Below are 27,517 nucleotides of genomic sequence, written 5' to 3'. Positions count from 1 at the left end.
AATAAACCAAATTTTTGGGTTCCATATTGAATTTATAACCAATTGGGGTTGAGTGTGCGCTGAATGAAAATATTGTATTTGTTTTTATTCCATCATTATAAGCACCATCAATCAAATCACAGTGAATTAATACCGAATTTATTCCTGAGGATATTTGAATGACATTATCAATGTAAAACGTCCCATTAGTTTCAATATTTTTTGAAGAGAAACCCAATAACTCTCTAAATGAATTAGCAATTGAGAAATCAACCTTGTAGTTATTTTTAAGTTTAATCGTCGATTTTGAAGTATGTTTTTGAATGTCTATAACAATATTTTTGGTTCATCACCCTGTTCTTTCATAAGACGAGCAATTTCGGAAGATATTTGAGAAATCTCATATGCTCCGGGTGAGACTGTCATCATTTTGTATCCACTTCCCGGATTATAACTAAACTTGTCATTTTTATCGGTTATATTAAATAAGGTATAATAAGTTTCCATGGACAATAAAGATGCCTCATATTCTTTTGTTGGGTCAAGTTGTCGTGGGTATGGGAATGAAGATGTGTGGTCGCTTGTTGTGAAATTGAAACTCAGGATTGTGCTTCTCATCTTATTTAATATGAGATAAAATGTCTTTATATTGATGTTTATTAATTATTTTCATGTTCATCAACGGGTCTAAAATGGCTGATGCTTCATTAAAACAATTATTTCCAGCCTTCTTACTGCCTAACAACAATAACAGTCTATTAACTAATTGCGATGGGTCATTTGGAAGAAAACTAACACCTGAACCAAGGATACTTAAAGCCTGAATAATGTGTTTCTCCTTATCATTCTTCCTACTGAGTTTTGCCTTTCTTAATTTCTTTTATTATTAACCAGAAGTTACCAGAAAGAATAACCCTATAATCAACAGAGTTCAGCAGATCAATATATACTTTATCATCATTATTTTTCATCTCCAATGGTTTACCAATATACTTTGATTCATCCCTCACAGTTGAACCTTGTCTTCCATCTTTTGTGAGAAGAAACATTAATCTCGGAGTTAGTTTGACAGGAGGTTGAGCAGAACTCAAGAACCCTAATTCATCATTAAATATCAATACCTTTTCTTGAACAAGATGAAATATTGCTGGTTGTTCTGTTGGAATGAGTCCTGCTTTGGTTTTTGAATCACCTGAATATTCATTGTTTTGAAGAGCATTCACAATATAATCAGGGGGTCGATTAATCTCTTCCAGTTGTTGAAATAAACCTTCATCATCATATTCTCATTCTCCTAAATGCTCTAATTCTTCCTCCGTCATTTGATCAAAATCTTTTAACATTTGAAGTTTTTTAGGAGTATATTCTACTGTGGGAACTGTGGAAATATCTTTCATTGTTTCTTGGGAAGTTTTTAAAAGTGGTTTCAAAAATTTATCTTGTTTTCTTTCGAATGCTTCTTCATCCGTTAGTTTTTGTCTGCGTTTCTTCTTTATGTCTTCCTGTTGTTTTACAACTTTTGAAACCAACTCTTGATGTTCCCCAAATCTTCTTGCTCTTTCTTTCGCATCCATTTATTTTTTGAAAAATATCATTTAATATCTCATCTTGTTTCACAACAATATATTTATATTTTTCAGTCGTATGTTTCATGTAATCCCCAAATTCCTTTTTACGACATAATGTAGAACAATTGTCTCTCCAAAAATTGTTTATATCTATTGAATTTAACTTGAATAAAATAAAAGTATTAGCATTGTTTTTGATGGAACGACGAGGAAGTTGAAAGTACGATTGACTAAGATAAATACAATTACAAGAAGAATGTCTCCCTCTTGTGTAGTAGCTGTCCATTACCGTTTGGTTTCTCTCATGAACACAATCATCAAAGATAACGAGGTTCTTTTTAGATTTATCCAAATCTTGGGGAGACGGTATATATCATCCGTATTATCACTAAGAATACAAGTTATCGGTTTTGATTTCTTTTTACATCTCTGTGTATCACAAAATAATTGTATTTTATCTTCAATGTTATAATCATTTAGGTTTTTTTGAAGTTTAAATAAACCGATTATATCTTCTTTTTGAAGACCAGCATTAAAACCTGGTGAGAGTAATTGATACTCTGGTTGAAAACTCGATTTTGTGAAAATTATTAAATTATCATCATTGAAAAAGTTGGGAGGAAGGAGCATCTTTAAAAGTAAGCAGGTTTTTCCACATCCACTTGAACCAACTAGGAGGCATCTTAATGAATTTGGGAGATTTTATGGTTGTTAAATTTTATCTTATTTTCCCAAATGGGTAAAAAATCATTCATTTATATATTTGGAAAACAGGTTATATAATTTATTATTGGCTTTTTTAGAAACTCCATATTTTATCCGAAGTTCAGGTTTAATTTCAAGATAATCCATTATTTTATTTATGCAATATCTTGTGTTGATATTTCCCTGAAAAATCACATCCATGAATAATATATAACAACAATCCTTTGAACATTTCTCTGATACGTTCAGTTTCTTCCCTTGTAAAGAAAGGTGCGTTATAACCCTCATACTTTACATTCATTTCTCGAATCAATCTTGAAAAGTAATTCATTTTTGGTGTAAATCTAAAAGAATTATTTTCCTTTTTATATTTTTTATTATCATTAATTAGAAGATAATCACAGAATATACATTGTTTGTAGGCTTTTGACTTTTGACCCGTCTTTCACACGCAGGACAATTCTCAAATTTGTCATTTGGAGAATCAGGGAATTCAAGAGGCTCAAAATCGAGTAAACTATTCATATTTATAAAGTAAAACTTTACTTAAACTGAAATTCATCTTCGATATCATCTTCGATACTTTCAGAATCATCCATACTTTCAGTACTATCGTTTGAACACAAACTCTCGGTATCATAACTATCATTTGAATGCAAACTCTCGGTATCATAATCACTCTCATAATCTTCAAAATCTTCAGTTGAATATTGACTCGTATTTAATTAGTAAAAAAAACATTACCATCGATATCTATATACTTTTTTTCATTAACAGATTCAACTGCTACATTTTTTATATTAAAGGTAATTTTAAAATGATCCTTAACTACAATTGAATGAAATGTCATTTCACCTGATATATTAACATCCTTAATTTCATCAGGATTTATATCTTTCGGGTTGTTGAAAAAAATACAAATTTCTCCTTGCATATTACAGATGGTCTTATCTTTTCTTTCTCAAGCTTCATCCATACGGTTTTTATTTTTTTGATACTTTTTCTTGTTTCATTGCTTTTTCTCGCTTTGAATATATTGCCAGAAGGAGAGGAGAAACTTTTGCTAGAGATACCTTAATTGATGTTCTTCCAGGTATACTAAAAGCCCTTCCACTGAAGGAAAATGAAGAACTCATATTATTTGCCATAATTGTTTTTATCCAAGAGTTGTTATATTTATCTTTCTTCAATTTTACATCCTTGACATATTTCTCAGTATCTTTAACAAATGAAGAGATTGATTGAAACTTGTCTTTTGTGTCTTGAAACATTGTATTTATTAAGTGAAAAAGTTGGAGGATAAAATGGTTTTAAGCACAGATTCACCTATTGATTAAACAAAATTTTCATGAAGAAAATTTTAGTTTAAGCAAAGTTTTATTATATAAATATGGTGAATACAACGTACTGCGATGTTTGTAATCACGAATATAAATATTATAAAAAACACCTTCAAACCAACAAACACACATTCAATCTTTTCAAACAAATATCTCCTCTTGAGTTGGAAAGAAAACATTGTAATATCTGCTCAAAGGATGTTTTGAAGAGTAGTTATAAGAATCACCTTCAATCACAAAAACACAAGAAAAATGATTTTAAAGTAAAGGGAGAATATTATATTGAAAACACTAATGGGGCATTTAAAGGGCATATAAAAATAAGGATTTTTCAATTTGGAGAACCCGGTCCATCATCAATAGCTGAATCAATTGAAATCGTGAAAGCTGATGTTGAAAAAGTTATTAAAAAGACATTAAAAGAAATGAAAACTTTAAAGTTTTATATGGGAGTGAAAATGAATATGAAAAGACAAGATGAAGAACAAACTCCTTATACGAGAACAGATCTTCATTTTATAACATCATTTCAAGATTTTTTGAATAGTGGGGTTTATGAAGAACTATCAAGACAAGAGGAGGATGTTGGTAATACAGTGGTAGGAAGTGGATTCAATATTTAAAAAATCATCTTTTTAGATATACACATTCTAAAATCAAACCCTCTTAAAGTTTCTTATTTTATTGCATTACCAAAAGAAATAAAACTAAAGAAGGCAGTTGTTAATGTTAAGAACAATGATAATAAATGTTTTCTCTGGTCTGTTCTTGCTCACTTACATCCACCAAAATGTAATTCAGAAAGAGTAAAACAATATATGAAATATGAGAATACCTTGGACATTAAATATTTTAAATTCCCAATGCCACTAGCAGATATTCCTAAATTTGAGAAAAAGAATAATCTTTCTATTTATGTATATGGTTTAACGGATGCAAACAAAGTTCAAATATTAAATATTTCAAACAACTATAAAAATGAATAAACACACAATGATCTTTTATATTTTAGTGTTGGAAAGAATTCACATTAAACATACATCAATAATTTATCAAGATTAATTTCTTCTCAGGTATTCAGAACAGCAAACAAAATATATCCTTGTAAGCGATGTCTTAATTCATTTCATAGAAAAGAACGATAAGAACAACATTCAAAATATTGTAGTAATCATAAATCAGCTGTAATTGCAATGCCTAAACCTGGTGAAAAGATTTCTTTTGAAGATTATAACAAATCTATCATGCACCCATTTGTGATATAGGCTGATTTTGAATGTATCCCAAAAAAGATAAAGACTGCTTCTCCTAATCCAAAAGAATCACATACAAATAAATATAAAAAGCATATTCCTTGTGGTTTCTGTCATTATATCAAATCACCTGTTGGAGAAAAGTATAATAAACTTGAACATTATAGTGGAAAAAAGCTTCACAAGAGTTTGTAAAACGATTAGAAAAGGATTGTATAAGACTAACTAAATTCATGAAAGAAACAAATGAACCGATGAAATTAACCAAAGAAGAAAAATTAGAATTTAGAAAGAACAATATCTGTCATATTTGTGAGGAGGAAATTGAGGAGTCTAAAGTTAGGGATCATTGCCATCTTACTGGTAAATATAGAGGTCCCGCTCATTCCTGTTGTAATCGTAATTATAAATTACCTTCTTTTATTCCAGTCTTTCTTCACAACAGCGCCAACTATGATACACATCGATTTATAAATGAACTTTCAAAAACACCAGGGAATATTTCTGCCAAAACAAACACAAGTCAAAAGTATATTTCATTTACAAAAATGATATTCACAAAACCTTTAACTCATATTAGGTTTCTGGATTCTTACAAGTTTATGGGAACATCACTAGCCAACCTCGCATCAAATTTAAGCTCCACGGGCTCTTTTCCAAATCTTAATCCATTCTTTCGAAAAGAGGAAATTCTCACTAAAGAGGAAATTCAGATTAAAGAGAGAATTCAAAGTAAAGAGGAAATTCTAATTAATGGGGAAATTAATGAAGAAATTCTAACTGAAGATGAAATTCTAATTGTAAAGAAAATTCGAACAATGAATGAAATTCTAACTCAAGAGGAAATTCTGATTTAAGATGAAATTCTGATTAAAGAGGGAATTCTGACTGGAGAGGAAATTCAAACAAGGAATGAAATTCAAAGTAAAGAGAAAATTCATAGAAGTAAGGGAATTTATCCTTATGATTATATGGATTCATTTATGAGATTTAAAGAAACACAACTTCCTTCAAAAGAAAGTTTCTATAATAACCTTTATGAAGGAGAGATAAGTGATAAGGAATATAAACATGCACAAGAAATTTGGAAAATATTTAAGATAAAGAACCTTGGGGAATATCATGATTTGTATCTAAAAACAGATGTTTTATTGTTCGCTGATGTGTTTGAAGCTTTTAGATCACTCTGTCATCATAAAAATTGCTATGGATTAGATCCTGCCCACTATTTCACAGCTCCTGGTTTAGCTTGGAGTGCAATGTTGAAAATGACAAAACAAGAGATAGATTTAATCAGTGATGTCGCCATGCTTTTGATGATTGAGAAGTCTAAGAGAGGTGGAATATCACAAGTATGTTCAAAAAGATCTGCTAAAGCAAATAATAAATATCTTCCAAATTATGAGAGTGAAAAAGATAGTAATTATTTGATGTATTTTGATGCTAATAATTTGTATGGATGGGCAATGTCTCAATCTCTGCCTTATGGTAAATTAGAGTGGGTGGAAGAAAAGGATTATGAAAAGGCTTTGATGAATATTGTTATTTCTTCTCAAGAGGAATTGAATGAGGAAGAAGAAGGTTATTATTTTGAAGTTGATTTGAGGTACCCGAGTGATCTTCATTATAAGCATAAAGACCTTCCTTTTGCATGTGAGAAAGAAACCCCAAAGAAAGAATGGTTAAGTGATTATCATAAAAGTTTTAATATTAAAGGTAAATCAACAGAAAAGTTATTAACAACATTCTATGATAAAGAGGGATATGTTTTTCATCAAAGGAACTTGAGACAATATTTATCTGCTGGGTTGAGAGTAGCTAAAATTCATAGAGTTTTAAAATTTAAACAAAGTCCTTAGATGGAAAAGTATTTTAAATTCAATACAGATATGAGAGCACATACAAAAGTAAAATTTGAAGGGGACTTTTATAAATTAATGAATAACGCTGTATTTGGAAAGACTATGGAAAATGTTAGAAACAGACAAAACATTAGATTCGCAACATCTTGGAAAGAAGCTTCTCGATTGATAAATAAACCAAGTTTTGAGAGAGAAGAGGTTTTATCAGAGAACTTTTCTGCCATTCATATGAAAAAGGAAAATAGTGTCATGGATAAACCAATTGATATTGGAACAGCAGTTCTTGATTTATCAAAGATATTGATGTATGATTATTTGTATAATGACTTAAAGAAAGAGTATGGATGAAAATGTTTCATTGTTTTATATGGACACTGATAGTTTTATTCTAGATATAAAAACTGATGATGTTTATCAAGATATGAAGAAAAATATTGGAGTATATGATACAAGTAATTTTAGTAAGAAGAGCAAGTTATTTTCAAAAAAGAATGAAAAGGTTATTGGTAAGTTTAAGGATGAGTTGGGTGGAAAAGTAATGAGTGAGTTTATTGGATTGAGAGTAAAGGCATATGCTTATAAGTATGGTGATCAGATTGATAAAAGGTTAAAGGGAATAAAGAAATATGTAATAAAGAAAATCAATAACTTTTAGAAATTATTATAATTGTTTGATGAATAAGAAAGAAGAATATAGGAAAATGAATACTAAAGAAGTTATAAACATAACATATAAAGTGAAGAAGTAAATAAAAAGGCATTAGGAGCCTTTGATGATAAGAGATTTATTTTAGATCATGGAATAGATTGTGTTCCATATGGATATTTTATGATAGAGTGAATATTTAATCATAGAGTATATAGAATAGATTGTGTTCCATATGGATATTGTATGATAGAGTGAATAGAATAGATTGTGTTTCATTTGGGCACAAGTTTTAACGATGGGAAGATGGGTTAGGGTTTTTTCGGGCTCCCGCCGCATTTTTCACAATATATAAATGGTCGAATCAAGTATTAATCAAACTGAAGAGTGGAGAAAATCTCAGTCTTGGTATATAAATGGAAAACATAATGAATGTGAAAAAATCAAATAAGTCTTATTGAAAAAATAACTAAAACAAAGGTAAATAAAACAAATAAGCGAATCAATTTAAAAACCAATCAGTTAGAGGATGTAAAGAAAATAATCAATATCCTTGAATGGACTGAAAAATTTGATAGTTATCAATTGAACAATGGAAAAATAATTTATTACAATCTCAAAATGATATGCAACTCAGGAGGTGGTCAGATGAGATCATTAAGAGAAGTATATCATTTCGTTATGGCACAAAAGGGGTATCTTGAAAAATATAAAGATTCAAATGTTTTGTTTTTAAATATTTTCGATGGTGATTATTGGGCAAAGAAAATTAAACTATTGAAGGAATTTGAGAATGAACAAATCTTTGTTGGTTCAATGAGTGAGCTAAACAATATGCATTGGTTATTTGAAAAAGAGTGTCCCTCGGCTTACATGTTTCAGATATTACTTCAGAATCACCTTTAACAAATCACATTACTACTTTGCTACTTGAACAAATCTTTGTCTTGTTGCATTGGTTATTTGAATAGAGTGCCCCAAGGTTAAAAGGGGAGACAAATAAATATACCTTGGGCTAAAAAGGGGGTTTATTTTTTAGGGGAAAAAATATGAATCGCTGAAAATCCCCCATTCACTTACATGGGGAAAAGTGAGCCAGAATCAGTATACTCACTCTACTGATATCACTGCAACTTTTGCCATGATTTTGTCATTCTCTTTCACCCAGTGGACACGTATTGTAGTTTGAGTTCTTTTGCCTAATGCTTATCAGATAACCGTTTAGTTCTCCCTCCCATTCTTTGGAATATCAAGTTGTGTATAAGAAGAATTGCTTCCGGTTTATATTTCAGTGAAGTCCATTCGAATGTTTCAGTCAAGCATTCAATGTTCTTCCTCCGTATATACGAAATTAAAGATTCTCCTTTGGTATGCTGATCCAACTTGTGGAAATTGAATTTTTTCCACCACACGGTGTTTCACAGGCAGGTTGATTCATCTATGTGTGTGCTGTCCCTTGGATGGATGTTAAACTGGCATCCCATCTGCCGACTTTAGTTGGTGGATGGAAAAGATCCCACGGTGTTCTTCACGAAGAGTCGGCGATGGTCAAATTCCAAAATCTTGCCTTAACCTCCAGGGGGCATTTCAACAGTGACACAGCCATGCCCCCTGGCCAATGATGAACCCCAGCAGCCTTGTGCTGCACACGAAAGAAGGAGAAGAAGAAGAATCCTTTTCTCTCAGCTGTTAAGTTTCTCCATAAGTGGACATATTGCAAATGTAAAAATGGCAGTCAGCCAAACCCCCCTACCTCCCTTCATCATTATTTCCCTTTTCTCCTCTCTTTTCCAACTTTCCCCTTCCCTATATCAGAAGACAAGGTCACACAAAACTGGAGTAATTTATATCACGGATATTTCTTGGATTTCTTTTCAGGAAGCTACTTTCCTGATATTTGCATTCGACATCTCCTGATGAACCCAACTTCTATTCTTCTCCACTATTGAAACCGTCTGTTGAGATCTGCACTCGTGCCCAAGAATGATCACAATTAAATTAAACTTCAAAAAGCTTTTAATAACCTTTCTTTTCATTCTAAGTAATCTGTACATATGATGTGGGTGATAGGATGTCAGCATTGCTTTATGCTGACATCATATCACCCACTATAATGTTTAAATTGGCAGATTAAAAATAAAGAAAAAACTTTTTAAATCAGTCAAAAACCAACCATAATGTCAAATATCTTTGGTCTTGGAAAGAAAATATGTGTTCTGATCTCCTTGTGCTTCCATTATGTCATCTTCCAAGTATCATATTAACTATGCATGTCTAAGAGTGAAAACCAAAAGGCCAAAAATTCAAGACGTTTTGCTATGGTTTATTAATATATTCATATGCAGCCTGTGGCTTCATGACTGCATAATTTTCTGGGGGTGTGGCTGTGCCGTTGATGCAATGCCACCTGCTACCTGTAAGCTGGTTCTCATTTTGCCGACCCCGGAAGCATGACAGGCTGTCAACCCACCTGGTGCTAATTTGACAAGCAGACAGAGGCTTGATTCGCTTTGGTCAAAACATGAAATTATATCAGAAGTTTACCATCATTTCTTGATCCTTAAAACAGAAAAAATAAGACAAATAATGTTTAAAAATATATATATTTCGCAAGTAAGAAAAAAAAAATTAAATGCAAAAAGGATGTACGGATGTTATGCCAAAAAGTATGGAAACAATTGCAAAGTAGGGATTGTCATAACAAATGATCATGTGAAACCATCCCTACATCTTTCTTTGAATAATGGTTGTTCCTACGCAAGACACTAAGTGTGTGTGTGTGTGCATGCGTGCGTGCGTGCGTGCGTGCGTGAGTGCATGTGTGTGTGAGTGCGTGTTTTGTTGATGTTGATTGGTATTTACATATGCGGGTTTCAAATGTGGAATGGAGTCCTCCCAGGGTGGGCTCAAAGCATCAACCTTCATTTTGGTGAGGGGTCACGATTCATGGACCAAGCTGTGAAGTTTTCTGTGCTCAAAGTTTTGTGCCAAGGGTTCTCTTCACGATTGTTACTGAGCCCTGGACAGCTTCCAACTGTAATTAGTTTGAAGTAATATTCTCAGGAACGGTTTTAATACCCCTATGAGGTTCCTCCTCATCATTTATGTGAGGTTCTTCATCATCACTCGTACAACTTTAGCATTATTCAGCTTCCAGGATCTTTTTACTTCATTCTCAAGGTCTTCGTATTTGGTCATTTTCTTGATTTCTGCATCGTTTAGTCCAATATCACTGATATTAATCACACTCTTTTTTTTGTACCTGAGTATGATATCTGGTTGCAATGCTTTGTTTTCGATGTTCATGCTCGATGGGATCATTATATCGTACGTGAGTGGTACTTCCACGTTTTCAGTGATTGCTTCTGGTTCATGTTCCCACTAATTCGCTGGAACTGGGATAACAAAGTTTTTGCAGATGTGCCAGCGGATTACTTTGCAAACTATGTTGTGTTGTTGTGTGCACAGCTGCTCTGACACAAGTTTTTATTTTTGTGCTCGGTCAATAAGCATAACATATCATTCTCTTTGTGAACCCCACCTCCATCTATCTCTCTATCTCTCTCCCCCTCTCCCAATCCTCGCACCCCTCCCTCCTGCAGTGTATAGTATCACTTGATGAGGCGTCGCTCCCCCACCCCCCCCCCGCTTTCCTCGCTCTTTCCACCTTCCCAGCTTCCCCTCCCTCCATCCTCTCCTCGCCCCTCCCTACCTCTTTCCTCTCCTCGCCCCTCCCTCCCTCTGTCCTCTCCTCTCCCCTCCCTCTGTCCTCTCCTCTCCCCTCCCTTTGTCATCCACTCTCCCCTATCTCCCTCCTCTCCTCGCCCCTCCTCTTTTCTCTGTCCTCTTCTCTCCTCTCCTCTCCCCTCCATCATCTCCTCTCCTCTCCCCTACGTCCTCTCCTTTTCTCTCCCCTCCATCCTCTCCTCTCCCCTCCGTCCTCTCCTCTCCGTCCTCTTCTGTCCTCTACCCTCCGTCCTCTCCTTTCCTCTCCTTTCCTCTCCCCTCCCCTCCATCCTCTCCTCTCCCCTTCCCTCCATCCTCTCCTCTCCTCTCCCCTACATCCTCTCCTCTCCCCTACATCCTTTGCTCTCCCCTCCCCTCCATCCTCTTCTCTCCCATCCCCTCCCATCCATCTTTTCCTCTCCTCTCCCCTCCATCCTCTCCTTTCTTCACCCCTCCCCCACATCCTCTCCTCTCCCCTCCATCCGCTCCTCTCCTCTCCCCTCCGTCCTCTTCTTTTCTCCCCTCCCCTTCATCCTCTACTCTCCTCTCCTCCACCCTCCCCTTCATCCTCTACTCTCCTCTCCCCTCCCCTTCATCCTCCACTCTCCTCTCCTCTCCTCCCCCCTACCCTCCGTCCTCTCCTCTCCTCTCCCCTCCATCCTCTCTTCTTTCCTCCGTCCTCTCCTCTCTTCTTCCCTCCGTCCTCTCCTTTCCTCTCCCCCTCCGTCCTCTCCTTTCCCCTTCCCCCATTCATCCTCTCCTCTCCCCTCCCCTCCCCTCCATCCTCTCCTCTCCCCTCCCCTCCATCCTCTCCTCTCTCCTCCCATCCATCTATTCCTCTCCTCTCCCCTCCATCCTCTCCTTTCTTCACCCCTCCCCCCCATCCTCTCCTCTCCTCTCCCCTCCCTCCTCTCTTCTCTTCTCCCCTCCCCTTCATCCTCTCCTCTCCTCTTCCCTCCGTCCTCGCCTCCTCCCCTCTTCCCTCCATCCTCACCTCCTCTCCTCTTCCCTCCATCCTCTCGTCTCCTCTTCCATCTGTCCTCTTCTCTCCTCTCCATCCTCTCCCCTCCACTCCGTCCTCTCCGCTCCACTCCCCTCGGTCCTCTCCCCTCCATAATCCCCTCTCTTCCCTCTGTCCACTCCACTCCCTTCCCTCTGTCCTCTCCACTCCCCTTCCTTCCCTCCGTCCGTCCATCCTCTCCCTTCCCCTCCCTTCCCTCTGTTCACTCCCTCCCCTCCCTTCCCTCTGTTTACTCCCTCCCCTCTGTTTACTCCCTCCCCTCTGTTTACTCCCTCCCCTCCGTCTTCTAACCTCCCCTCCCTTCTATCCATCCTTCCCACTGTCTTCTCTGCTTCCACTCCCTCCTCCCCCCCCCCAACCTTAATTCCCCTGCCAGCGAAGCGACTGGTATAAGAAAAATAAGAATAATAAGAATGACAAACAGGCATTTTGGGGTATCATTTTTCTTGTTCAACGATGATGTCCCAAAGTTTAATGAGTGTTATTGGATGGGAAATTCTCCACAGATGACTGCTCGGTAATTTATAGGTTTATAAGTTCTATCTTGGTGGGTTTTTTTGAAGACTTATGTTGTATTGAGCCAATGAAGTGTCCGGGCCATCCCGACATAAGAAGTCTACTGACTTCTTGATATATCCCAGTTCATCGTCAGTGAAAACAAAGCAATACTCTTATAAATATAAACTATGAAGTACACATGATGAAAAATAATTTCGTCCAAATTTTACTTACAGGCACTTTCAAAAGCTTTATCATTTTAAATCACTGCTTCAGCTTTAGAAACAAACAAAAGGTTTTGAAAGACATTTAAAAGAAAAGAAAATATTATATAAAGGCGTTGGCCTCAATATACTGCATGTGGAAGATTTACAATCAGACAGAGACATTAGACAGCTTCTGACATATTTTGGCTTCAGACACACAGGATGGTGATGACCTTGGGAGAAGCGACTCAACTTCCAAGTACCCTCTGGGTGCCAGAAATACCATATTTTGACATTGCAAAAACTGTATCAGTAGCTCAGTAAGCGTTGGCTTCTGGAGCTCTTCGGAGAATCCATAGCATGAGGCTGCTGTGCTAACTTCAGATAAATGCATAAAAAGTTAAGTCCTGTATATCAGCGAAAGACACCAATCACTCTATAATGTGTTCATGCTTAATACGGGTATTTAATTTTCAATTTATGGATCTACTTTCTCTTTAAGTTGCAGAACAAGTTGAAACTAAAAGGAGCAAGGAAGTATTGCTCTTCCTATTTACCTTTTGCTCTTCCTATTGCTATTTCTATTTATTTATTTGCTCTTCCTACTTACCTATTAACTAAAAGGCTCTTTCTATTTACCGTTTGCAGCCACAGCATCTTAATCTTCTAGTTCCACCTTCAATGGGGTCAAAATCTCAGCAAAAACAAAGATCTTGGTGAAACTTTACAGGATGTCACCCCTTTACATGAGATGAGGTGGCGAAATGAGCATAAAGCATGTTATGGTTAAGTTATCAATATATTAGGTAAAGCCGCTGTCACACCTTGACGATTTAGCCAGCGTATACCGACGTATGAAAAATTTGTCAAAAACGCTGGCACACGTCGAATATGTTATGGGTAAGTTTTGTATACGTTAAGAACACGCTGAAGCACGCTGGCATACGTCGTAGTACGCCGAGCTAGTCGACAAATTTTAACATGCTCAAAATTTTTCGACGTATGCCAGCATATGACTCACACATTCCGTATACGCTGGCCAAAAGTTGTAGGCACGTTATGCGATCGTTGACACACGTCGACACGCATTACTTGTAAGTTACTCATAAGTCGAAACACGTCGAGGTAATGTTTAGCGTCAGTGTTCCAGACTCAATGTTTTTTTTTTAATTTTTTCTTCGGCATGACGGTGATGTTGACACTTCGATTTCTAGTGCGGTTATAATATAATATAATATAATATAAGTAATAGGGTGCCGCTCAACGATTGAAATCATAACTGCACAAGAAATCGAAGTGTCAACATCACCGTCATGCTGGAAAAAAAAAAACCATGGAGTCTGGAACACTAACGGGTTCCTCCTGTGTGAACTCCATTTTTATATACCAATTCCCCTAAACGCTGCCAATACGCCATTATACGGGAGCTGTAAGTTAGTAACACGTTTAGTAAGTTCTGTGGTCGTCCAGAAGACGTCAAATACGTCAATATGCGTTGGAGATACGTTACACATAGGTTCAAAGCACGTTACTCATAGGTTCAAAGCACGTTACTCATAGGTTAGAAATAAGTTTCGGGTTCGCTAAACATTACCTCGACGTATTTCGACCTATGAGTAACTTACACGTAACGTGTGTCGACGTGTGTCAACGATCGCGTAACGTGCCTACAACTTATGGCCAGCGTATGCGGAACATGTGCGTCATACGCTGGCATACGTCGAAAAATTTTCAGCATGCTTAAAATTTGTCGACGTACTCAGCATACTACGACGTATGCCAGCGTGCTTCAGCATGCTCTTAACGTATACAAAACTTACCCATAACTTATTCGACGTGTGCCAGCGTATTCAGCAAGTTTTTCATACGTCGGCATACGCTGGCTAAAACGTCAAGGTGTGACAGTGGCTTGACACTTCGATGTCTAGTGCGGTTATGATTTGAATCGTTGAGCGGCAGCCTTTTAATAGGCTACGCCACGTGATCGTCGGCGATACGCTGCTGCGCGCTATGCATACGTTAGACTATCGTTGGGCATAGGTTGTGAACGCCAACAACACGCTAAGCATTCATTGATATAAGTTATCTATATGTTATCGAAACGTTCTGTGTACGTTACTAATAAGTTATGCATACGTCTAACTCATTATGAATACGCCAAAAACTGGAAAAAAACCATCAATAGTTCAGCGTATGCCAGCGTTTTACATACATTTTGATACGTTGCCATACGCTGGCTAAAACTTCAAGGTGTGACAGCGGCTTAAATAGGAAGAGAACAGAAGTGGAGGCTCTCAGCCTTGGAAATCTTCAATTTCTTCTTCTCACACTTAAGTTGGGCACATCTCTTTTTACTGTGATTATTTTAATGAATTTGCCAAACTAAATTGTCCACGTTTTCATCCGCAGGGTCCACCCTCTTGAATGCAGCTGCATGCATTCATGAGCATCGAGCAGAAATCCGGTTAATGATGGGACATGGGAACTTTTTATTCAGAAGAATAACAGAGCGGCAGCTGGGCTAGGGTACATTTACTGGACTTGAAAGTTTATTTTGCAGTAAATATGTTCAAATTGGAATTGGACATCACACTTCAAAATGCAGGTGTGTTTAACTCGAACACAGTGAAAATGTGACATGTAAAGTTTTCCACTATGGGCTTCAATCATTCTATAAATGATGTACTGTAACCTACAAATAAAGATCAATTATTACATCATTATCATTGCAGCAAGGAGATTAAATGGTGGAAAGTGATAACTCAGGATGTGCAAACTAAGGAAGAAGCTTTAAAAAAAATTTTTTACATTTTTGTACAAAACTTTCATGGCATCTGATGAAATTATCATCATATATCAAGCAGGTCTTCTCTCCTATAATCCCTCTCCCTTTGATTTGGAATGAAAGGTATGGAGGGAGTATGGAGGTATAATTATTCATGGTAGTGATATATTTTGCTCTCAGGTATACCGCACTATATACCAGAAGGGACTACCTGGCTCTACCCTGTGATGAGGGAAACTGAGAGGAAGGGGTAGTGGCAGTGGGTTAACTGGCGCTGCCCAGCTGAGTGACCTTTTCCTGGCAGTGGTTTCGGGACGTGTTGGACATTGAAAAGCGATGAAGTTATTGGCCTCATGGTGGCTTTTTTGCCTGCGGGCTGGCGGCAGCATTGTCTGACCCCACATCCCAATATACACTTTATAGCGGCCTGTGGTGGCCTCAATACGGACATCAAGGCCAATGTGTGGTAGCTTAAAACCCTGTGCAGATTCTAAAGTACCTATACCAAAATTTGGGATCCTCTCAGACCAAGGTGCTACGGTTCAGCCGTGAAAGAATAACGTAGAGATGCCCAAACACACAAACACTTGAAAATATGTCAACAGATTCAGCCCTGAATAATTCCTAAAACTGAACAACCTTGTCAACACCTCAGATTCCAAATTCAACTTTAAAGGGCACTGGTCTGTGCTTAATGTATAATCTTTAATAATAGCAATTACCTCCCACAAAAGGAATGCACACCAAGCAAAATGCTCTACAATGTAGTTATTAAATAACCAGATCCAAATGGAATCGAGCAAAAAGAGGTTTAAATGCTGTAACGACAACTTATAATATTGTTCATTGTATACCTGTTAACTCCTCACCTTTTACATGAACATCTTCTGAAGCTTCAGGTTCTCTCTTCATCGAATCAAAACCTACAAAACACACACATTTGAAAAATGTCAACTTAAAAGCACACACATACACTGAAGGAGAGTTATTTTTAAAATGTCATCAATCTCTGTTGTAAGCACATGACCCACTTGTTATTGGATTGCTGGTAATGTCATATATTTTTTGCTTTCTCAAGAGAACCCCATTTTCCTTTCAAAAAATGGTTCATTGTCCATGAAATGGCACACAAGCAAAGACTGCAGCTCGTCCTCATCCTGGGTAAACAACTTACAAAAGATAATGAAGTTTCCTCATATCTATCTTGTTTATCCAAAATACAGCCTGGCAAGTCTTCCTATCTCTTTCTACAACACTTTTTCAAAATGATATATGGAGAAAAACATCAAAAGACCATCCTCTGGCAGGTGAAGTCCTCCCTGAGCACCTCCCAGTTATTACCTCCACCACTGAAGGTGGATAGAAGTTATGTTTTCACCCCATCTGTCTGTCTGTTTGTTTGTTTGGTTGTGAACGGGATAGCTCAAAAAAGTTGCGAACGGATTCGGACGAAATTTTGTGGAGAGTTTTGGTATGTGACATGACAAAATAATTACATTTTGGTGAAGATCCGAATCAGGATCTGGATCCGTGAAGTTTAAAAGTGATTTTTTACCATTGAGGGATAGGGCTAAAACTTGGTGGATGAGTTGGTTAGATGACAAGAACAAGCTGATTAAATTTTAGTTCAGGTCTGAATACAGATCCGACCTATCGGTGGGATGCAAAACGTAAACGAATCAGCCTGGCAGAAGTATGCACTCAACCGAGTGGCCATTCTAATTTACACTGTACAAACCCTCTGTGCATCGTGAAATGCAGTACATCTCTCCGATGTAGCTTGGGTTCCTGCATCAGACCTTGCACTCAGCATGACAGATGGGACAAAGAATGTTCCTTTGGGAAATATGAAATTTAAATACCCAAGATCGACACACGATGTTTGAACATGTTATATTTCAAAATTAAATATTAATTTTGTTATCCAATCAGCATCATACTCCACATTAGCAATATTACATCAGTGTGATGTATGTATTGCATCAGTATGATTGAAATGTCATACCATTTATACACAACTGCAATACAATGAGAAATACACTGTATGCCATCTCAAGTGAATATTGATGTACGACACCATGACAGATTGTGAAGTAGTACAGTCACAAAAATACGAAATGACGTCTCAATCGGCAGAATCATTAGATGCCCTGCTAATTAAAAGGAGTGGCAGACGGGACTGTTATTTGTGACAGATGGAAAATTATCTCACCATGGTGAGATCAACGGCATTACAGGTAAATTATTCAAAGCCAGGTGTATTTATAGTCTTTAAGGCCCGTAGTATTCACAAGAGTAGGTTATCTGGATATTTGTGCCATTTTAGCTTCTTTCATGCACTCTGGGCTAACAAGATGGCCTAGGCCCTCGAGGAACACACACTCACCTCCAAGCCATCTAGCATGGAGTTTTCTTGTCCACATAGTTGAGGTTCGTGGAAGACCGAGCACACTGAACGGATCAGGATGTAACAGACAGAAACAGGATGCAAAACACGCATACATGGAGAAGGAAACTCGAAGGAGGAAAAACTCGAAAATCGGAGTGATTTTGGTAGGGTTAATGAGGGTTAATAAATGAGAAAAATATCATGGTTTGAATCACAACCCAGATAAAAACTGTCATCCAGGTGTTGCACAGACAAGGTGAGTGATTCATCAATGTGTGTGCTATCCCTCAGATGGACGTTAAATGGGCGTCCCATCTGCCAGCATTCGTTGGTAGGCTTAAACGATCCCACAGTGCCCTTCGTGAACAGGAGGTGAGCTATCACCGGCAACATGGCCAAATTCCACATTCCTGCCCTATGTACTGCTGGGAAGGTAATAGAAAACCAGCCAGTATAACTCTCATCAAAAACCTGCTTAGGGAGTACTGAATCTGCTTTAAGGCAGAACACCAGATGAAGAATATAGTGTATCCCTCTCAAACTCAAATCTATACGCTTTCCCTTGGCTTGTTGGTTGCAAGCATCTGATCTGAAACTCTCCATTCTTAATGTCCATGATGAATCCATGAATGGTTTGTTCCTCATAATTAACATATCTCCATGTGCCAAGTCTGAGCTTCTCTTGCGGGACTGATGAAGATGAAGAGGTGCATTCATATTTCGCAACTGGAGGTACTGCATAAAAAGGATTTTGATTAGGTAAGAGACAACCTTGTGAAGAGAAGTACACTACATGGCCAAAAGTATGTGGACACCCCTTCTAATTAGTGGATTTGGCTATTTCAGCCACACCATTGCTGACAAGTGTATATACTCAAGCACACAGCTATGCACTCTCCATAGACAAACATCGGCAGTAGAATGGGCTGAACTGAAGAACTCAGTGACTTTCAACGTGGCACCATCATAGGATGCCACCTTTCCAACAAGTCGGTTTGTCAAACTTCTACCCTGCTACAGCTGCCCGGTCAACTGTAAGTGATGTTATTGTGTAGTGGAAACGTCAAGGAGCAACAACAGCTAAGCCGCATAGTGGTAGGCCACATAAGCTCACAGAATGGGACTGCTGAGTGCTGAAGTGCGTAGTGTGGAAAAATCGTCTGTCATCGGTCGCAACACTCACTACCGAGTTCCAAACTGACTCGAGAAGCAATGTCAGCACAAGCACTGTTTATCGAGAGCTTCATGAAATGGGTTTCCACGGCTGAGCAGTCGCACACAAGTCTAAGAACACCATGCACAATGCCAAGCATCAGCTGGAGTGGTGTAAAGCTCATCGCCATTGGACTCTGGAGCAGTGGAAATGCGCTATCTGGATTGATGAATCACGCTTCACCATCTGGCAGTCCAACGGGCTGAAGTCAAGGCCAATATCTACTTCAATAAATAGAGTTTGTGTGGCTGTAGCTATGTCAGCAATATTCACTTGTCGATTGGTCGTAGGACTGAATTGTTTGTGCCAGTTTTTCCCTTCACTCATCAATTGGTCAGTGCTGTGACCAATGGGGTGTAACCATTTTACCTTCACTCGTCGATTGGTCGTGGCACTGACAAATTGGGTGTGCCTAATTTTCCATTCACTCCTCAATTGGCTGAGATGATTACAATATTGGTGATTACGGTGCAGCATCTTCATCACACGCATTCCTCACCTCGTTACCTCACCTTCCATAGCCATGATTACAATATTGGTGATAATGGCGCAGCGCCTTTATCACACACATTCCTCACCTCTTGACCCGTCCGAGTCATTGCTATATTGATTGTGATGCCATTATTGAGAATTTTAGGTTTCATTGACACCATGGACACAAAGCAGCCATCCATGTTCGGTGGGGCGACATGGGTGCTCTCCCCCGAAGAATGGGTGTGCCCGCTAGTTGATCTAAATAGCCCTAATGTCAAACTTAATGATGAGCAAACATGTTCTCTATTGTGAAAGACAGGACAAATGTGATGGACGGTACAATATTTATGTTGCAGTATTTACTTACACACTACATAATATATATTGACTGTTGTGTGTCTCAAGTAGGTTCAACTTTCAAGAAGATAGACGCCAATTTTGATATTAAAAAAAAAAAATTCGATGGTGAAAATATGTACACTTGTTTGTTTTCTGTGACAGATGGGATAAATACATACAACTTTGAAAGCACGTCGGCAGAGCAGTAATGCAACTTCCATACGCCATAAATTATTTTGGAGTGTTGCGAGTTGAGGTCTCAGCAAATGATCAGCATTCCATTGTAACTTTTGGTGCAGCGCATTCCAACATATAGACTTCAGGATTTGTAAGCCGATGAAGCATTACATAACTTCATTTCTCACTCCAAATTCTAATGTTAATATAAACACATGGAGGCAATATAGAGGAACAACAAAAGCTGTTCCTAATTCCCTGATTCTTATGCTTTCCAGGAAAATTAGTTTTGCTGTGTAAAATTAACTTGCAAAATTTAAGCTATGTGGAACCATCACGTGGAATTGACAACTGTACAAACCCTTTGTGCATAGTACAATGTAGTACTTCTCTCCTCTGTAGCTTGGGTTCCTGCATCCAACCTTGCACTCCTGCATGCTGTGGAAGTTAACACCAAGGCATCAAAGATTGATATATATTTTCAAAATAAATCAGAGACACAAGGTCTGCTGTTTAGTAAGGATAGAATGCAGAGGCCAATACAAATGGAGAAAGGAATTGTGAAGTCAAAATAATGTGGAAGCTTGGGAGTGCTGACATTGTGCAAGTGATAGTTGGAGCAGAAGGAGTAATAAAACAGAACCTCACCGAGTGAAATTTTGAAAAAATAAACCAAGAAATATTATAGCAAGCAAACTACAATTGAAGGCTGTCTGGGGTTTAGTAACAATACTTAAAAGAGAATGAAGAACTCGTCTTGCTTGCGAAGGCTCGTGCCAGGTAGGATAATTAATTAAATGAACAGGGTGTTGATCGAGGTATGCTAATCATTGTGGGAAACAAGGAGAAGGTGACATTTCAGACGTTAACTGTTCAACAAAGTAAAAATACAAGTTAAGGGCAATGGTTTTATCGGGTGGGAGTGAGTCAGAGGTGTGTGGATCAGAGTGGGGTCAAGCGTCAGCGAATAGGTTGGGTGAGAAAGCGATTTTGGACAGGGAGGGTCAGCATTCAGGAGTTCGATGTCAAGCGAAGTGGGACTGGGAGAAAAGCGAAAATAATATGAAAACAAGAAGAGAAAGGACATTAGATAAAAAACTAAATCAACTTTTAAAAGTGCTACAAATAAAAACTCGAACGGCACTCAGTAGAGCGCTTACCTCCGCCTGAACAGTTTACGTTTTGTATCCCACTGATAGGCCAGATCTGCATCCGGACCCAAACCAAAATCTCATCGGCTTGTTCTTGTCACCAACCAAAATCATACACCAAGTTTTGTCATAATCCATCCACAACTTTTTGAGTTGTCATGCTTTATTTCTGGTGTTATCTCTCAATTGTGAAGAATCACTTTAAAATGATAATATCCAGATCTGGATCTTCACCAAAATCTAATCAATTCATCTTTGTCACACACCCAACCTGTCCACCAAGTTTCGGCCGAATCTGTCCAAAACTTTTTTGAGATATCCTGCTCACAGACAAATAGACAGATAGACAGACAGACAAACAAACAAGCAGACAGAGGTGGAAACATAACCTCCATCCACCTTTGGTGGTGGATGTCAATATACAAGAATAGCTACACCGAAAAAAACTAGACCTCATATGACACCACACAAACCACAATCAACCACTCAAACCGGGCAAAATGTGGAAAGCACAGGAAGCAAAAAAGGTCGTGGCAGGACTCAAGCATGCAGCCAGTGGGCCGAACCATAGTCCCTGAACAGGACATCTGCAGAAGAGAACCATAGAGCTGTCCCAGATGCTACAAGGTAGAGTGCAGAGTGCAGGCCAGAGGATATGAAGATGATGACGGCTCCCAAAAATGAAGATAACCTGTGCGAGCGTGAAACGCATATCTTTTTCTCTGCTCACTCCTCAACATCAATAGACTGGGAACAAACCAATTAAAGTCCCATCCCGGAGTGAGCACGCACCAATCAACTTCCTCCATGTGCTCATATGCAGCAGGAATGCCAAAATTGGGCTGGTCCACCAACAGTAAACCAATCATGCAAATTACTGTCCTGTATGATAGGATTTGGGAGTCATACCAAATATGGACAAATCCTGCATGCCCAAGCAGATAGCCGTGGGAGGAGTGAATCAACCCCACCTACCCCCCCCCCACCCTCCACCCGACCCCCTTCCTGATTGTTTTGGGAACAAATAAATGTGAGTACATACTCTCACCTGGTTTTTTACCCAGTTCAAGGGAGAAAAAAAGATTCGGATAGGATTCCGAGCTATCATTTAAATTGGAGAACGCTATCTCCCCACGATGGTACTGAGGACAACTTACCCTGACCAAACGTATTTCATACATGTTCAAAAAGTTATTTTTTTTAAATTTGCAAACAAAAACGGTGGTAAAAGGGGAATCGAAGCGCAATTTTTTTTTCTGAAAACCATTGAAAATCATTAATCACAGTCTAATTTGAAAGTAAAAAATTTGAATTCTTTTTGCCAATCAGAAAGTACCCAAGAAAGCCCTAAGGTGTCCATTTTCTATTTTTGCCAGTGACGTCACACTCACAACCCTCCTTGATCAAAATGGTGGCTTTACAGAGAAAGTGGATTTTGAGCTCGGTTTCGATTTTGATTCCACCGTCATAAGCAACTATGAATGTTCTCAGTGTGTCAAAACTGATCAGTGGATTTTAAAGAAACTATTGCAGACAAAATTAGTGATAGAAATGCTTTCGGGGGAATTATGGAGTTTCATCATTTTGAGCCTTATGCGAGCGATTCAGACGAAGATGGTGACAATGGAAGTTTTATTGAAGAGGAAAATGCTGGTTGCATGTTCACAACAGATTGGTAGGTTTAATTTTTCTGTTCAATTGACAGTTTATAAAGGATCTTTTTTATTCGATATACATACATGTGCATATATATGTATACTAGTCGTAATGGCCGGCGTTGCTCGGGCTAGCAATAAAGCCTGGTGTTGCCCAGGCTTTCTTGCAAATTTCCTGAATAGCAGTTAGGGGTTAGCGGTTAGGGAATAGCGGTTAGGATTAGGGTTGCAGTTAGGGTTAGCTGTTAGGTTTAGGGTTAGCTGTTAGGGTTAGGGTTAGGGTTAGTGTTAGGGTAGCTAACCCTAACCCTAACAGCTTGGCGTAGCGGAGGTAAACAGCGCCCGGGGCAAAGTGCAAATTTGCGTCCCCCGTAGGCCTTAAACTTGAGTGGATTTGAATGGAAAACCCCATAAGGTATATCGAATTATCGATTTTTTCGAATATCGGAAGTGTTATGGAAAAAATTTATAGCCAATGACCAAAGTTGGACCAAAAGCCATAATCGTACCGAGTTTGAATGGAATCCGTTGGAGTTTGTGAAAATGCATCAAAACGAATTTTGAGGGCCTCTTAAGGAAGACAATATCATTAGTATATGTGCCAAATCTTGTTTCATTTCATGCAGTAACAAAAATCTGATGGTGGAACAAAGAAAGGGGCGTGCCGAAATATTAATATAGATATATATATATATATATATATATATATATATATATATATATATATATATATATATATATATATATATATACATATATACATATATATATATATATATATATATATATATATATATACATATATATACACATATATATACATATATATATATATACATATATATATACATATATATATATACATATATATATACATATATATATATACATATATATACATATATATATACATATATATATACATATATATATATATATATATATATATATATATATATATATATTGTGACGTTCACGGGACTTGAACAGTCCTGCCAACGTAGAATGAGCCGAAACGATGGAGGCGGTTTATTTCTATAACCCAAAGATGGCGGTTCTAATCGCTCTACCGCAAACGGGACGAGGAAGGTGGCACGAGGCGCTTTTCACTGAGTTGATAATGTTTATTTCTCTAACCAGAAATAACAAGACTCGGCAAGAAGAGGGATCCGGGGCGATTCGACGGGATGGTGGTGTGGGTTCGGGCGTGGGGAAAACACAGACAATTCCAATGAATATACAAATCTCAAACCCTCGAAGGCGCCAGGTACACACACACACACACACACACACACACACACACACACACACACACACACACACACACACACACACACACACACACACACACAAAACGTAGCTGGTCCTGGTGGTCAGGCTGGCCCGTGGTGTGGACGCAACAGTCCCTGGATTGGCGTCGGACGAGCTGGCGTTGCGCTCGTCAGGGGCAGGAGACACCGTGGTGCTGTCGACCTCCTGGTCTTGGCCCAAGTCTGCTCACAGCCGCCAGGGAACCAGTTCTGGCGCCAAGTTGTGAGCAGGAGAGGGAGGCAGGTCCGCCCGCCGTTCGACCCCGTACTCCGAGCCAGCAGAACCCCAGAGCCAACCGAGCTGAGGCACGAAGCACAGCAGGGCCTCGAGACACGATGAAAACCAGGATCAAATCAGCGCAACAACACAGCACGCTCCCAGCACAACAACCTCCACCAAAACAGTTTTTCTGTCCCGATGTTCTTCTTCTTCACCTTTTCCCCGAACAGAGCCTTTTTATCCTCCCGTCCTCGTCACTTCCAATCGAGCCGTTTTATCGGCCCTGCGCCGTCGCCTTCCGCCAATCGTGATCACGGGGCGGAGCCATCCGCAGCACTGTCCTGTGACGTCACGGCAAGCCTCCAGGGAATACTAAAAGGGGTTTACGCAGACACACTTACCCTATCCCATGTCCCTATCTAATTACGTGACAATTATCATTTCCCCCTTGAAGAAATGGACATTTACTAGACAACTTATAACCACTGAATTGCTACTTATTACATCAAGATCCTGGTAAACTCGAACAGCATGGCATACCTAATTAAACATCCTAATTACCCTTTGAATGCATACTCCCCCCTCAAACGTAACACTGCCCCCTCCTCTGGTACCGCAGCTCCTGCAAGGTATATCACAGGCGCTACCGTACCAGCCTTAACACTTACTGACTCACACCTAATTAACCTAACGAAATAAAGTAGGAGGGGCAATGGGCAGCGAGCCGCAGCTAACTTACCTATCCTGCTTAATGTACTACCCCCTTATGGCCTTATTTTCGCCAAAACAATCATTCATATTTTTTATTATTATTATTTCTTTTTATATTATCACATGAGAGCACTGAGCGAAGTTGCACTCCATCCTCTGGATCATCGCTCTTGCCCAACACTCTTCCAGTGATCTGGGGAGGGGAAACAAAAGGTTCCACAAAAACACAACACTTATACTTTACATTCCTACTCTAAGCCTTAACGACACTATTCACGGAATATTTACACTTGACCGTGTCCCCCAGTGGATGCTAATAGACCCGGCGTTACCTGGGGAGCCAATTTTCAAATTTGCTTGTCCCAAAATTATGCGGACATCATGCCCTTGCTGCACATGTCAAGTTGTGCGGGATCGAGTGGGACTCACACATCTTCACAACACTCACACCATGGTCATCATCACATTTCTAGGTCTTTGTCCCCATTTTAATGATGCAGGCTGAACCCCGTCATGGCCATGGGGTGGGTTACCACAAGATGATGGGGGCATCTCAGGTGCTACCATGCCCACAGGTAAGCTTTAGTCCAACCCAGACGTTTCTCCGCCCCGCTCCCTTTGATTCCCACCCCCCTGGTAGCCATCAGCTCTAACCCCGTACAACACACTGGAAGGGGTCTCACTGGCTCCTCTGGCCTTCCTGGGTCGCCAAGGTCCTACCCGCCTTGGTCGCCCAACCAGACCCTCTCCCAGTTGCCTCCAGACACTGTCACCGTTAGCTACCAGAGGTGAATCTCCTTGAAGGGGGTCGCAATTCCCGCTCACCGTGAGCTTCAGCAATCCCTGTGGACAAGCACATCATCCCCACCCACAAAACCCACATGACTCCCCCACCCCATCGGCCTTACATGTGACACCTGCATTTCTAACACTTCACAGACCATGACCTTCCCTGTTACTACACCATGTCCAATAAAAAATCAATGTGTGCACCATACATTTCACTTCTTAACTTGAAACAACTCACACAGCACTTTTCCTCACCCGATCCACGCACCAGCCATTGGACAGCCACTCGTGCCCGCTTTGTTACCAATTACCCACTGTCCCTATTGTCACTCCAAAACCCAGCAGAACTTACAAACCCATGCCAATTTTCCCACAATTCACTATTTTCACCAAAGGAGGCACTTCGCCACAATCTCAGCAGCCGAGCATGGCCATATATGCTCAGCCCAATCTAGTCTCCCCAACCCCCGACAGTGATCTCCGGACCCGACCTATGAAAGAGCATCTCGGATAGACCTGGTGGTTCAGCAGGAGGATTCATCCTCTCCGAGTCTAAAAGTCTATTGGAGGGTCCCTCCATCGCCAGGTACCGGCAATATCGTTGCATGTGTCCTCTTCGCCCGCACCGGAAACAACTCCCCTTAAAAGGCCCCCGTGGGTATCGGTGTAATGTCTCTTCCGGTTCCGGACCCCCTCGGCCATAATCGAATTGCTCTATTGGCTGGGCTAGACCCCGCCGCTTTGGCGCGCCTACTGCCGAATTACCCTTTATCAAACTTGACAGTTTCTGGCAAATTTCCTGAAACATTTGGGTAATGCCAATTTCTCCCAGCCCCCCTCCCTGATCCCGAATCTCCGCCTGTCGGATCGTCCCCGATGGCCTCTCGGGCACCCGACCCGGCCGACTCCACGAGGCCAGCCTGGCCGCGCACTCGGCCGCTCGGTGAATGGTGGGTGGATCCTGTAGCTCCACTAGCGCTTGGACCTCAGGGTCCGGAAGAGCAGCTAAAAATTTCTCTTGTGCCAGTCTGTCCCACGCCTCCACTGTAAGGTCCCGATACGCGATCCTGACTGATTGGTAAATGTCCTGTGCCAGCTCCTGCACTGTCTCACCCGGCTTTAATCTGCAGTGCTGGAGCTGGGCCCGCACCAGATCACAGTTCGCTGCGAACCCAAACCGACGGCTCAACGCCTCGCAAATCTGGGAGCTGGTCAACATCCCCTCCGCGATCACGTTTAACATATCTGCGGCTGGTCCCCGCAACGTTGCCACCAAATTCGCTGTACGTTCCCGCTCATTCCACCCGTTTAGTCGGGAAATGCACTCAAATTGCGTCAGAAAAGCTTCAAGGCTCCCTGACCCATCAAAATTTACCAGGGGGATCACTTTTACGGTGGCCCGCTTCTCAGTTTCTCCCTTGTCCGAATCCAGCCCAGGGATCAAACACCCTTGTGGCTGCGTATCCAATTTCGGAGCCCACTGTGGCCAAAGATGTTTTG

At 39.6% G+C, this 27,517-nt stretch overlaps 1 protein-coding gene across 18 annotated transcripts in view; it reads right to left on the bottom strand.

Moving 5' to 3' along the window:
* LOC147025021 (uncharacterized) overlaps positions 1-27,517 on the bottom strand; it is a 291,362-nt gene that overhangs the window by 51,453 nt on the left and 212,392 nt on the right. For 15 of the 18 annotated variants that reach the window (XM_085885567.1, XM_085885566.1, XM_085885582.1 and 12 more), the window contains one exon: positions 16,459-16,512. In XM_085885567.1, coding sequence (XP_085741693.1) covers positions 16,459-16,512 — 54 coding nt within the window. Of the gene's footprint in view, positions 1-5,259; positions 5,350-16,458; positions 16,513-20,542; positions 20,620-27,517 lie in introns of those variants that run through there. The other 3 variants (XM_085885575.1, XM_085885576.1, XM_085885581.1) reach the window with 2 other exon arrangements.

The sequence above is a fragment of the Eptatretus burgeri genome, chromosome 6 (assembly GCF_056783735.1).
Source record: "Eptatretus burgeri isolate ZD-2024b chromosome 6, Ebu_testis_v1, whole genome shotgun sequence".
NCBI lineage: Eukaryota > Metazoa > Chordata > Myxini > Myxiniformes > Myxinidae > Eptatretus > Eptatretus burgeri.
Note: the sequence above shows the minus strand (reverse complement) of the source record. Positions and strands in the feature narration are given on the sequence as shown.